At 37.6% G+C, this 13,287-nt stretch overlaps 1 protein-coding gene across 1 annotated transcript in view; it reads left to right on the top strand.

The window, feature by feature from the left end:
- The window catches only part of LOC150089708 (carboxypeptidase E-like), a 116,647-nt gene that overhangs the window by 93,843 nt on the left and 9,517 nt on the right, over positions 1–13,287 (top strand). Inside the window, exons 7-8 of the mRNA XM_090368749.1 lie at positions 6,625–6,751; positions 8,465–8,646. Coding sequence (XP_090224875.1) covers positions 6,625–6,751; positions 8,465–8,646 — 309 coding nt within the window. The remainder of the gene's footprint in view (positions 1–6,624; positions 6,752–8,464; positions 8,647–13,287) is intronic.

Genomic DNA, 13,287 nt, shown 5'->3' with positions numbered 1-13,287 from the left:
CTCCTTTCACTGTTTTTATTGGTGTATAGCAGATTTCCACTTGATAAATTTATAAGTGATTCATTTCTTCTTCTTTCAGCCAAACCGATGATATTCCAATTTACATTTTCTAATTCCTTTTCCAGATCTAATATCCTGTGTTCACCAATGAGTGATCTTACGTTGTAACAGGCCAAGTTCAGTTTCTGTGCATGGCAGCCTGGTCGTACCCAGAGATTGTTAGCACTCTCTGCTTCCACTCTGATCTGCTCGCTGTCGTAAGAGGGAAAGTGAAAGCTGCTGGGGACTGAGGGCCATTTGTTTTGTTATGCTGTCATATGCTGGAGAGTTTGGGCTTTTCCTCTTCACGCGGACCAGGCGTCTTGAAGAGAACCACTCTACACGTTCGTTGCCACCTAAGAGACGTAACAGGGCTTACCATCGAGAAAGTGTGCATGAGTGGATTTTAGGGAGGCAGGCCAACTGGACTTCTCCTAAATCTTCTGTAATTTATTGGATATCAGACATTTATCAGACACTCAGTCTAAAACACTGATGGATCCAAGATATTGGATCCATCAGTGTTTTAGACTGAGTGTCTGATAACACACAGAATGCCTATGGAGCCTTTATCTCATGTCTATTTCAAACCTCGTGTTGTTTGGCATTACAAGAATACAAAATGGGATGAACTGCGAGATTTCTTTTCTTCTTTTAATTCGTTAGATTACTATTTAGCAATAGCATTAATAGAGGCATATGATGCAAGAAAGCAAGCTAATGCAGCATCAGCCAAAAAAAAAAAAAAAAAAAAGAAAACTTCCACTTCACCCCTCCGTTCGTTTGAAATACCTGTCCAGCTGAGCCTTAAATTTATTTAGGCTATCAACTTCCACAACAAGGGATGGAAGTCTGTTCCACGAACCAACTGTCCGCTGGCTAAAGGCAAATTTCCGCACATCTATCCTACATCTGTCTTTCCTCAATTTGAATTTATGCCCTCTCGGGTGATTATTCCGAGCAAGAGGCAGAATCTCATCAGCACTGAGCATGCTCAAACCATCCAAGGCTTTGTACACCTCTATCAGATCACCTCGTCGGTGCCTAGTCTCCAGACACTGTAATTTGCAAAACTTAAGCCTTTCTACGTAAGAGAAACCCTTTGTTCCATTCACTACTCTTGTTGCCTTTCTCTGTACTCATTCCAGCAGCTCTACATCCTTCTTGAAATGAGGCCTCCAGACCTGTATACCGTACTCAAGGTGTGGCCTGACCATTGCCTTATACAAGGGAATAATCACCTCCTTATCCCTGCTAGAAAAATTCCTGTATATCATTGATAAGACACCATGGGCTACTCTTGCAGACCATCTGCACTGCTCAGAGAACTTCATACCTGCCTACACAATTACCCCCAGGTCCTTTTCATTCTCTACCACTTTCAGTGTAGTACCACAGAGTTGATATGTTGCTCTGTGGTTGCTGTTTCCCATATGTAGTACTTTATATTTGTCAGTGTTAAACTTCATTTGCAACCTCTCAACTCATCTACTCAACCTCTCCATATCATGTTGCAGCAGCATAGCGTCAGTAGTGTCCTTAACAACCCTGCCAACCTTTGTATCATCTGCAAACTTGGACATTAAGCTTGATATACCATCATCAATATTATTTATAAATACAGAAAACAATAATGGACCCAACACTGAATCCTGAGGGACTCCACTAATAACATTAGTCCACGATGAGCAGTGTCCATTGATTACCACTCTGTCTTCTCCCCCTCAACCACCCCTTTATCCATAGCAGCAATTTGCCTCCAGTGCCACACTGCTCCAATTTGTGCAGCAGTCTTCCATGTGCAACAGTATCAAAAGCCTTTCTAAGATCCAAGTATATAATATCAAAGTTATTCCCTGCATCCAGTTCTTTTGTGACTGCATTATAGTATCCAATCAAATTGGTCAGGCAACACTTCCCCTTCACAAAACCATGCTGTGTCCAAGCTATAACTGAAGTCTTGTCTAGATGATCCTGCAGTGCCTCCATTAATTTTCCTGGAACAGAAGTTAAACTCACAGGTCTATAATTACTTGTGTCAGCCTTTGATCCTCCTTTGTGAATTGGAGTCACATTTGCACATCTCCAGTCTATGGGTACCTCCTCTGAGTCCAAGGAAGCTCTCATAATTATGGCTAAGGGTTTGCTTACTTCCTTTGCTGCCTCCTTCAATATAACTGGATTGATCCCATCCACCACAGGTGCCTTTCTTGTATTTATCTTCAACAATTTCTCCTCCACTTTACACTCAATTATTACAAGATCATCTAGCTCACTGCCAGTGTTTACTTCATCTATGGCATTCCCCTTCCTGAATAACTCCTCATGTGTGAATGTAGATGCAAAATATTCATTTAGTTTGTTAGATACCTGAGCAGATCATCAACAGTTGAACCACCGATATCAAGTGGACCAATCTGATTCATCCCCTTCCTTCCAGAGTTTACATAAGTAAAGAACTCTTTGCTGTTTTTATTTGCATCCCTTGCCAAAGATTTCTTGTAATCTGCCTTCGCCTGCCTAACCTCTGTAACTTTGTTACAGATCAACTTATATCTATCATAGGCTTCTGTGTCACATGTTAATTTATATGTATCCCATGCATTTTTCTTCTCTGCCAATTGTCTTATTAGTTCATCTGACATCCATTTAGGCCTAAACCTTGAATAATATTTCTTAGTTGTTATGTAAAGCCTAGTAGCTTCCAAGATAAGTTCTTTGAATGCTTCCCATTTCGAATTTGCTGTTGGTAACACATCAGTTGGTCCCACTGTATAGAATTCAAAAACTTCAAAACTTCTGATGTCAACATTTGCTCAGATCGTGTCAATGAAATTATTCTTGCAGGAATGGAACCCTTTATCCCACATTCCACTTTAAAATCTCGTCCTTTATCTAAACCTTGGTTTTTCAATAAATGTGCTAAGGCTATTCAAGAGAAGAGCATTGCATATCGTAATTGGCTTGTTTCCAATTCTTCAGTTTCATTTTCTGCTTACACCAAAGCTCACAACAATTGTAAAGCAGTTATTAATCAGTCCAAACTAGATTTTGAACAGGCTAAGAGTTGAAAACTTGCTTCTTACCCTAATGGTAGCCGAGCATTCTGGTCTCTTGCCAAAGCTATTGGCCGCAACATTTGCCCATCTTTGCTCCCATCTCTGTCAAAATCAGATGGTTCTGTTGCCTCTTCAGCCAAGGATAAAGCTGACCTATTAGCATCCCAATATTCTTCCAACTCATGCATTAATGATCTTGGAAAAACACCTCCCACCATTCACAACACGCTCCATTCAATGCCTCCTGTGGTCTTCCGTGAAAAGGATATCAGAAGGATTTTGACGAATCTTGATGCTAAGAAAGCTCCAGATCCTGATGGTATTTCTCCATTTGTTCTGAAAACCTGTGCTCCTGAACTTCCTCCTTTCTTTGCACCTTTTTTCACTTTCTTATTCCAAAGGTGTTTTTCTTTGTGCTTGGAAATTTGATCATATCCAGCCATATCGTATCCTAAATATGGTGAAAAATCCCTCCCATCCAATTATCGTCCCATTGCAATTATTTCCACTCTTTCTAAAATAATGGTGAAATCAATTAACCGCCAACTCTTAAACTACTTAGAAACCTTCTGTGTGATCAACGAACATTAGTATGGATTCCGTCAGTGCTACCAATTCCTTAAATGCCGCTCTCCAGCTAATTCTCCAGGGGCAAAGACAACTTAGTTGATTTCCATCCTTCTAAAACTCAGTCTTGTCTGATATCTCACAAAAAGTATTCTTCTGCTCCTATGCTTATCTTTGGTGACACTCCGATTTCTAGGCAAGTTTATATATCGCTTTTGGGGATTACCTTGACTTCTAATCTCTCTCTTGGCACAAGCACATTACAAATATTGCTTCCTCTGCATCTAAAAAACTTGGTTTTCTCTTTCGCTCTCAGCGTTACCTTTCTTCCAAACAGCTGTTCACTTTGTACAAATCTCAGATTTGCCCTAGCATGGAATATTGTTCCCAAATCTGAGGCGGTGCCCCCAAAACCTCTCTCTTAGGCTCCTAGATTCCATTCAAACGATGGCAGTTAGGTTAATTAATGACTCCTCTCTAACAGAGTCACTCCACTCGCTGTCTCATAGACATACTGTTTCTGCTGGATGCCTTTTCTACAGATACTTTCATAGACACTGTTCTACTGAATTGGCTTTTATTATTCCCGCTCTCTCTTTCAAAACAGTCCGAACATGTGTCACCACCAGCCAGCATCCATTTACTGTCCAACTTCAAACTCACAGAACCAACTTTTCATCTTCCTCATTTATTCATTCAACTGCTGTTTTCTGGAACAACTTTCCTTTGTACGTATTTCCTGAAAATTACAGTCTACCGAAGTTCAAGTCTAATATCAACAAATATCTTCTTTCGTCTTCTCAACCTCCATTCCTAGCACTGTACCAAGTACTCTAGGTTCTAATACCTCTCGTGTTTGGGGTTTTCATCAAAAAAAAAAAAAAACTTGTATTTTAGGAAAGCTTTTGATACTTTTCCACATGGAAGACTACTACTGTACAAGTTAAAGCAGTATTGATTTAATGACAAGTTGCTACAATGAATAAAAGGTTGGGTGAGTGGGAGAAGAAGAGTGGTAATCAATGCACTCTGCTCTTCTTGGACTAATGTTATTAGTGGAGTTCCCCAGAGGTCCGTTTGAGCCCATTGGTTTTCTCTGTATTTGAGCAGATGGGCTGAGAGGGGGCAACTGAAGTTTAACATTGACAAATGCAAAATACTGCATATGGGTAGCAGTAATAAGAGAGTAACATTCCAACTGCATGGTACTACACTCGGGGTAATGGAGAATGAAAAAAGACCTGAGGGTAATTGTGCAATCAGATATGAAATTTCTGGCCAGTGCAGACAGGCTGCAAGAGTAGCTCGTGGAGTATAGTCAATGGTATATAGGAATTTTGCTAGCAGGGATATAAGTAGGTGATTATCCCCTTGTATAATGCAGTTGTCAGGCTTAAGTACTGCATACAGGTCTGGAGACTTCATTTTAGGAAAGATGTTGAGCTACTAGAACAAGTACAGAAAAGAGCAACGAGATTAGTGATTGAAACAATGGGTTGCTGTTATGCAGATAGGCTTAAGTTCTGCAAATTGCAGTGTGTGGAGACTATATACCTGTGAGGTGATCTGATTGAGTTGTATAAGGCCTTGAATGGTTTGAGCAGGTTCAATGCTGATGGGATACCTCCTCTTGCTCAGATTCCACACTTGAGGAAAGACAGTTGTAGAATAGATATGCAAAATTTGCCTTTAGCCAGCAGGTGGTTGATTGGTGGAAGTTCACAGCTTAAATAAATTCAAGGCTGAATTATACAAACTTTTGGAGTGAATTGATTTCTGTAACTGGAAGGGAGGGTTTTTTTTTTTTTTTTTTTTGGCTGATGCTGTATAAGCTTGCTTTCTTGCATCATATGCCTCTATTAATGCTAATTCTAACTATCCAGTTGACCTTTGAATTTGTTCATACTGTCAGCCTCAACTGCCTGTGAAGGCAACCTGTTCTAGTAATCATCAACTCACTGGCTAAAAGAAATTGCTTTTCTTCCTCTACCACTTTTAAATCAACCCCACCAAGTGGAGTTCAATTTGTTGTTTTGGAGTTTACCTCTCTCCAAGTGTAAGAGCTTGTATTTTGCTGCACTGAAACTTAGCTACTACTTTTGTGACTATTCCTTAAAGCTGTCCAAGCAGTCTTGAAGGGGCCCTGCTTGGCACTGGTCATAAACTTCTCTCAAAATGAATAAATTCTCAAAAAATAACTCAGTGACCTATAATCTGCTTGTCAGTTTTCTAAATCACAGGATTAATTGAGAAACTTTTGGAAATATGTGATACAGAATAAAAGAAATAGAAAAAAGTTAAAATATAAATAGAAAAAAATATATAAATAAAGTAGAAATATATAATTAAAATAAATATAAAAGACATGCACAAAGTTCTTGCACCTGCCTTTTCTGGAAGACTATGCTGCTTTCATGTTCTGATCCTCACCTGTAATCTTAGGTCTGAAAATAGTATCCTCAGTGAATTCAGAAATATAGCCAACCTCTTAAAGTTCAGCAACTGTTTGTAGTCTTTCAGCAAGTAGAATAATAAAACTCATCATTATTTCATATAGTAAAGTATTCTCTTCTTCTATTCATTATGTTTTGATCATTTATTCTTCTTACGAACCTTGCAAAATATATAATATTTAAGTAAAATTAAATGCAACAAGACATTATATCTTTAAGTACATTATATCTATATAATATTGGTGTAACATCATAGACAACTTTTAAACAAAAAAACTACGTTAGTGGTTTGAAGGGCATCCATTTTATCTGTATCTCATATTGTGCTCTTCTTTCACGAGTTGCCATGTATTGCACTACCTTGAATTAGTAACGCTTCATTAAAAGAAAAGAAAATTGTTACTTATTGTACTGTATTCTGATATATTTTCATCTTATTTTTAATATCTTTTGAATGCTGTTCTTAAATTAACTTTTTTGTATATTCCTTTACTTGTATTTCTTAGGCCCATGTTGGTATCAAAGGCATTGTGAATAATGCAGAAACAGGACACCCTATTGTAGGTGCTACAATTTCTGTTTTCAATAAAACAGAAGGACGTAATAGTGTAATTGACCATGATGTAACAACAGGTAAGTTTTTTGTTTAGAATATGAAAAATTTTAGCCTTTAAGTTTTTAATTTGTGAAACGAAGCACAACAATTTAACTTTTTTTTAACTGAAACCAGAATTCCATTTTTTTAAAGCTAATAGTCGTGATATTATTGCATCCTCTTTTTACCGCCCTCCACAAAAGTAGGCAAAACGGACTAATAAGAATTTCTGCATCTCATACGACTTTATTTTGGATGATTTTGAAGATGTGAATGTTGATCTGGATGGAATTTCAAATCTTCTTCTTCATGATAACTTCTTTAATCAAAAACCATTAGTCAAAAAAGTGTATAATTTTCTGCCATAGAAATGTTCAACTTACAAGTGATTTCTGTATTTACCTATTTGATTCTTTGAATCACCTGTATGAATCAGAAATACATTTGTACATCTCTGGTTTTTATGAACTTTCTCTGAGCTTAGTGAATCTCACATTATAATAGATAAAGGTTTGGTGACCTGTTTTGCTGTTTATTTTAATATAACTGAATAAATCCTATCAGTTCTTGTGCCTTTGGTTACATTTAAATATGATCATTTCTATAACAGTCTTCTTCATTAATAACAGTATTATTTCATTCCAAACTGCTTATCTGAACCAGTAGTATTATTAATGAAAATGAATACTCATGTGTGAATACCAATATAAAAATTATTTAGCTCATCAGCTATCTATTTACAGTCATCAGTGATGCCACCAAAGCTATCCAGTAGTATTAGCAGTGGCAAATGATGCAAGAAAGCAAGCTTATACAGCATAAGCCAAAAAAAAAAAAAAAAAAACCCTTTTCATATTACCTGTCTCTCCCCTCTAATAGCTTTTCTAGTTCTTCCTTTATTTTATTCAAACTACCTACTTCTGTAACATCAGATGGAAAATTTTTCCAACAACCTGCTGGCTGAAAGCAAATTTCCATGTGCCTATCCTGTAACCAGCTTTCCTCACTTTGAATTTATGCCCCCTCATGTGGTTAGTCCCAGCAAGAAGAAGGATGTTATTGACATTGAGCTTACTCAGTCTGGTGAAAGCCTTAACCACCTCATTCTGATCTCCTTGTAGATGCCTAGTCTCCAAGTGCTACAGTTTGCAGAATTGAAACCTTTCTTGGTAAGAGCACCCCTTTTGTTCCCTCACCAATCGTGTTCCTCCTTAACTCTTCTGGCGAAATCTGTGTAATATCATTGACAAAATTGTATGAGCTGTCCTGACAACCTGTCTGCACTGTTAAGAGAATTTCGCATCTGACTGTGTGATTACCACCAGGTCCTTTTTCATTTTCCACTCAGTCCATTGAATCCTGAGTGTGGTAACATATGGTATGTTAATCTGGAATTGCTGCTACCAACATACAGCACCTTGCATTTGTCAATTTTCAACTTCAGTTGCCATTTCTCAGCCCATCTGCCCAATTTCTTTAGTTATTGTTGCAGTAGTATACCCTGATTCCTGACATAATCATCCTGCTCATTGTAAAGAAAGGACTAATGAGGACAAACCTGGACATATGATGCTACCATCAGTAACTGTTATGTTTAACATCTTCCTTTTTGGCAAAAAGGAAGTTACTGCATTTTCAAACAAATCCACCTAAAAGTTTGGGTTTCATGACTTCTTGTTCACCCTGTATATGTATTGCAAATACTGGTGGGTATTTATGTATCTGTTTAATTTTTTTTTCTTTCTCTTTAGTAAATGGAGGTGAGTATTGGAGGCTTCTTACACCTGGCAAGTATCAAGTGTTTGTTGTAAAACCTGGTTATAAACCACAGAATAAAACAATTATTGTTTCTAATCCTCATCACCAAGAAGCTGCTCGACTTGATTTCAGCCTTTTAAGAGAAAATGAAGGGAAAAATAAAGAACAGAGACAGGTATAAAACTTTTATTGTTTAAAACTATTATATCTATAGAGATAAAACTATTATATCTGTAGAGATAATATGTTTAAATGAATGGCTTATGCCATTCATCACAAACTTTTTGATCAAAAAATTTGTGAATGTTGAAAAAAATTTATTTTATCCAAAAAAATTTTCATGTTGTTAATATTCCTCAATATAACTGAGGAATATAACATTCTGCAACCACGTACTTGTTTCACTGTGCCTGCCACTGGTAAAAAACATTTTTGGAAACCTTTTGTGAATGCTTTTTCTGTCACGTTTGGATTCCTTGAATTTGATTCAAATTGTTTTTCTTTCACATCTTGTGAAAAGAAAAATTTAATTCTGTAAATAGCCAGAAGTTGCATGGTGTAAAGGCAAGCAAATAAGGTGGGTGCAGCACAATTTGAATTTTTTTTTTCAATCAAAAATCACCAAATGATGGGTAATACATGACACAACTCATTGTGGTGAAGGAACCAACCGTTTTCTCCATTTTTCAGATTTAAGGCAGATTGTATCTCTCACCAATTCTAAAACATCTTGGTAGGAAATTGCATTAAGAGTGACACCTTGTGGAACAAATGCTGATAACCCATCCTCCTCATCAAAAAATGTAATTAGCATGACCTTCACATGTGATTTTGGCCTTTACTTCTTTTAGCCTTTGTGATGTTTTACATCGGGGGCTTTGAACCTTAAGTCTCCGGGCCATACCCATATTCCCAAGACTCGTCACTTATTAAAATTTTTGTTAAAAATGTAGTATCTGACATAGCTATTTTGAACAAATTAGATGAAATTATCAATACATAGGACAAATGAGAAAGACAAGTGTTTGCTCAAAACAGTTTTTGGCTGGATTGGCATGCTGTAAGCACCACTCACACTCTTTTAGCTAAAGCTGTGTGTTCGAGAATTAAGAGATCATTCATCAAACTTTTTGATTTAAGCTTGTATAATACAGTTATACTAGTTGTACCCAGCATAACAGATTCCATCAGCATCATATCTTAAAGGCTATTAATTAAATATCAACACATTTTATTTATTTATTCATAAATTTCATTATAAACACAATTAAAAATTTCATTCTTCTCAGATACAACACTTAATGAGTCCATTGATCTAACTCTTGAGAGACCAACATATAGTTCCCTGTGCCTGAATACAGGTTTCGGAAGGTATAAGCATATTCTTTCAAAAGTCTATCCCTGTGACTTGTTGATGGTCATTGAAAATGCTAAACGTATAGGAAACTGTCTTCTTTTGAATTTGAACCCCTGCTATTCACGGGGGGTTACGTTCCTGAGAAATGCCGCGAATACTGAGTTATGGCTCCCATAGTAATAAAGGGGTTCCGCTCCAAAGTATGAAATATATAGCGCCTCCGTAGCCAGGTGGGAAGGAGCAGCAGCAGTGTGTAGCACACGCTTCTTGATTAGACCGGGGTTCGAGCCCGTCACCACCAAATACGAAGGATGCGGAAAGGTCAGGGAATGACCACCGCATATCCCGGAGCAATATGGCCTTAGTTGCTAATGCTCCTAAAAACCAAATAACAATCAAACAATGAAATATATAAGAAAAACTAGTCTTAAATTTTGTCTATGTTTGTATTACATATACCTTCATAATATGACTATGTACATAGTGAAATGCAAGCATATGGCATTGAAATGAAAATAAGAAACAATTTAATATTAAATGTAATATTTATTAGAAATTTCAAACAAATCTTTCAAACCAGCGCCTTTGCTAGCTAAAAAACTTATCCCGCCAGTGCTATCACCAGTTTCGCTAAAGTGTTGATAAAAGAGTTTTGCCTTTTCACGAATGATGAGTGAACTTAACGGAATTTTATTTTGAGTTCGGTCTTCTATCCACAGATTTAAAGCTTTTTCCATTTTTTTCTAATTTAACATCATGAGTTATTAAAGAGCAAATTTTTGAAGCAATTAGCGCGTTTTCACGGACACTACGGTGGATTTTTCTTCCGATTTTTTGATTGATCGTACCATTGACTCATTGATTTTATAATGTTTTGCCACTGAAGAGACACTTTCACCAATAGAAATTTTGTCTAATAACTCAATTTTATTCGCTAATGTCATCACCTTTGATATTTTCACATTTCCATTGTTATTCGTAGCTACATTTTTGTATGGGTAAAAAATAACTTGACCACAATAAAGGCACTTTCTTCCGTTAACACACTCGAAAAAGTCTGTTTTACACTGCAAAACGGTAGATTTACCACTTTTGTAAGCATATCAATTTATAAATTGATAAATTTATTCAATTTATAGGCATATAAACTAAAAGCAAACAACCAAACCTTCCATGACAAGCGCATAACACGTACTGAACAAGGATTAGCGAGAAACATCCAAGCTCGCGATTTTGTCACCCCTCTTCCTCCCACCCACTGAACGCTGTTTTGACCAGGAAAGATCATTTTTGCCACGCCCATGTTTTTTTATGGCGGAAAATGTTCACGGTGCTTTAAAATTCGCATTTTTTTAGGTTTCATTTTATATTAAATCAGCGACCGCGAATACAGATACCGCGAATAGCGGGGGTTTACTGTATTTATATCAGATGGAATAAGAGGTATTCGCGGTATGAGAACAGCATACAAGTTCAATCCATCTATTACACGAGCCTCTATGATGTGTCTTTGTAGAAGTGTAATTAGCAATCTTGTTCCGTTGCAGAGTCCCCTCGATGGCATAAGATTCCGCAGTAGCATGATTACAACACCTACTTTCAGTTTTAGCTCATGAGGAGGCATTCCTGTTGGTATTAAGCTGTTGAGAAATTCTTCAAGGTATGCTAGATGCTCACTTGTTTCATCGTTTGCTACAGTATCTACTCTTTTGTAAACAGTCACTTCTCCAGGAACACGGTCTAACATTGTTGTTCAGTTCCAGAGAATCCTCATTTGTAACACTTAGTATTGCTCTGCCTTTGAGTTGCTGAGCTGTAACGGTGTTGAATTTAATATCACGATAGGATTGTTCTACAGGGTCTTGTGTGTTTTAAAAACAGGCTGTAGGCAAACTTATAGTTGCACCACTTCTTCCATTGCCTACTTTTAATAGCCAGTCTGAAAATATCTTCTTGCTTGCTATTGTTTGCATATGTGTAAGTTTCAGTACATGGAATTGGGTTCATAGCCTTTTTTCTTTATACAACTGGCAACTGTTAGAGATCTTGAGTCTCGTAGTATCACCGGTAGGACTTGCCTGAAGTCTCCACCTAGTAGTATAGCTTTCCCTCCAAAAGACTTGGGCGCCTCCGTAGCCAGGTGGGAAGGAGCTTTTGTTTGTTTGTTATTTGGAGCATTAGCAACTAAGGCCATATTGCTCCGTGAATATGCGGTGGTCATTCCCTGATCTTTCCACATCCTCCGTATTTGGTGGTGACGGGCTCGAACCCCGGCCTAATCAAGAAGCGTGTGCTACGCACTGCTGCTGCTCCTTCCCACCCGAGCAGCAGTGCGTAGCACACTCTTCTTGATTAGACCGGGGTTCGAGCCCGTCACCACCAAATACGGAGGATGTGGAAAGGTCAGGGAATGACCACCGCATATTCACGGAGCAATAAGGCTTTAGTTGCTAATGCTCCTAAAAACCAAATAACAATAACCAAAAGACTTGTCTAATCTTGTAATATTGCGCAGTAGTCTGTCTACTGCTTGAAAGGCATGAACGTGAGTCATTGGTGCTTCATCCCACACTATCAGTTTTGATTGTAGAAGTGTCTTACCTTCCTCTGGTTTGGCTTTAAATTGCATGTTGAAGTTGCATTCAGAAGCAGGGTTATCTGACGTAGAATGAGCAGTTCTGCCTCCTGCTAACAGAGTTGCTGCAATACCTGTAGAAGCAACAGGAGTAACACTATCTCCCTTGCCTTGTATGGTGTGTAGTTTAGTTGAGTAAAGAAATGTTTTTCCAGTTCCAGCTGGACCATCTAAATAAACAGTTATGATTAGTGTTTAACTTATTGTATATGGCATCAAGAATAATGTCAAATGCCATTTTTTTTGTTCGATGTTTAATTTTTCTGTATTTGCGATTGCTTTAGCTTGTTCTTCCAAAACATCAAATGATTGCCAATGCAGGTGCTCTCATCATTTCAGAAACTGGTAGATGCACTTTTCGAAGGCTCTGACCATAATTTTTCAACATTTTGTTTATTTCTGCAAGAGCATAGAGAGGGCCAGTGTCTTCAGAATAACGTCTTATGAAACCTTCGCTCATGTCCTGCTTATGTCTTTCCCACAGTTCAAGTACATCTTCAGGTTCTCCAAATCCACATATTCGATTGCCTCGGAAAGTGTGTCATGCCATATCCTGTCTCCTTTCAAAAGTCCATGTTCTCTGCAAGCTTGCTGAAATGTTTCACAGAGGTCCATTGACTGCTTGCAAATGCTCAAAACTTGAATTTATTTAGAAATTATTTATGACTTACAAATGTTAAAGAATGTTTATTCTTCATCATCATCATCGACTAAATGCACTCATTGATCACTCAATATTGGCTCGATACTCGGTTTGTTGCACAAGGAGTCGTCTTCTTCAGAAATGCTTCAAGAGGCGTTTGTTTCCAAGATAATCTTCCCTT

The sequence above is a fragment of the Mastigoproctus giganteus genome, chromosome 2 (assembly GCF_048544385.1).
Source record: "Mastigoproctus giganteus isolate SK-2022 chromosome 2, ASM4854438v1, whole genome shotgun sequence".
Lineage (NCBI taxonomy): Eukaryota > Metazoa > Arthropoda > Arachnida > Uropygi > Thelyphonidae > Mastigoproctus > Mastigoproctus giganteus.
This window is presented reverse-complemented; position numbering and strand designations above follow the sequence as displayed.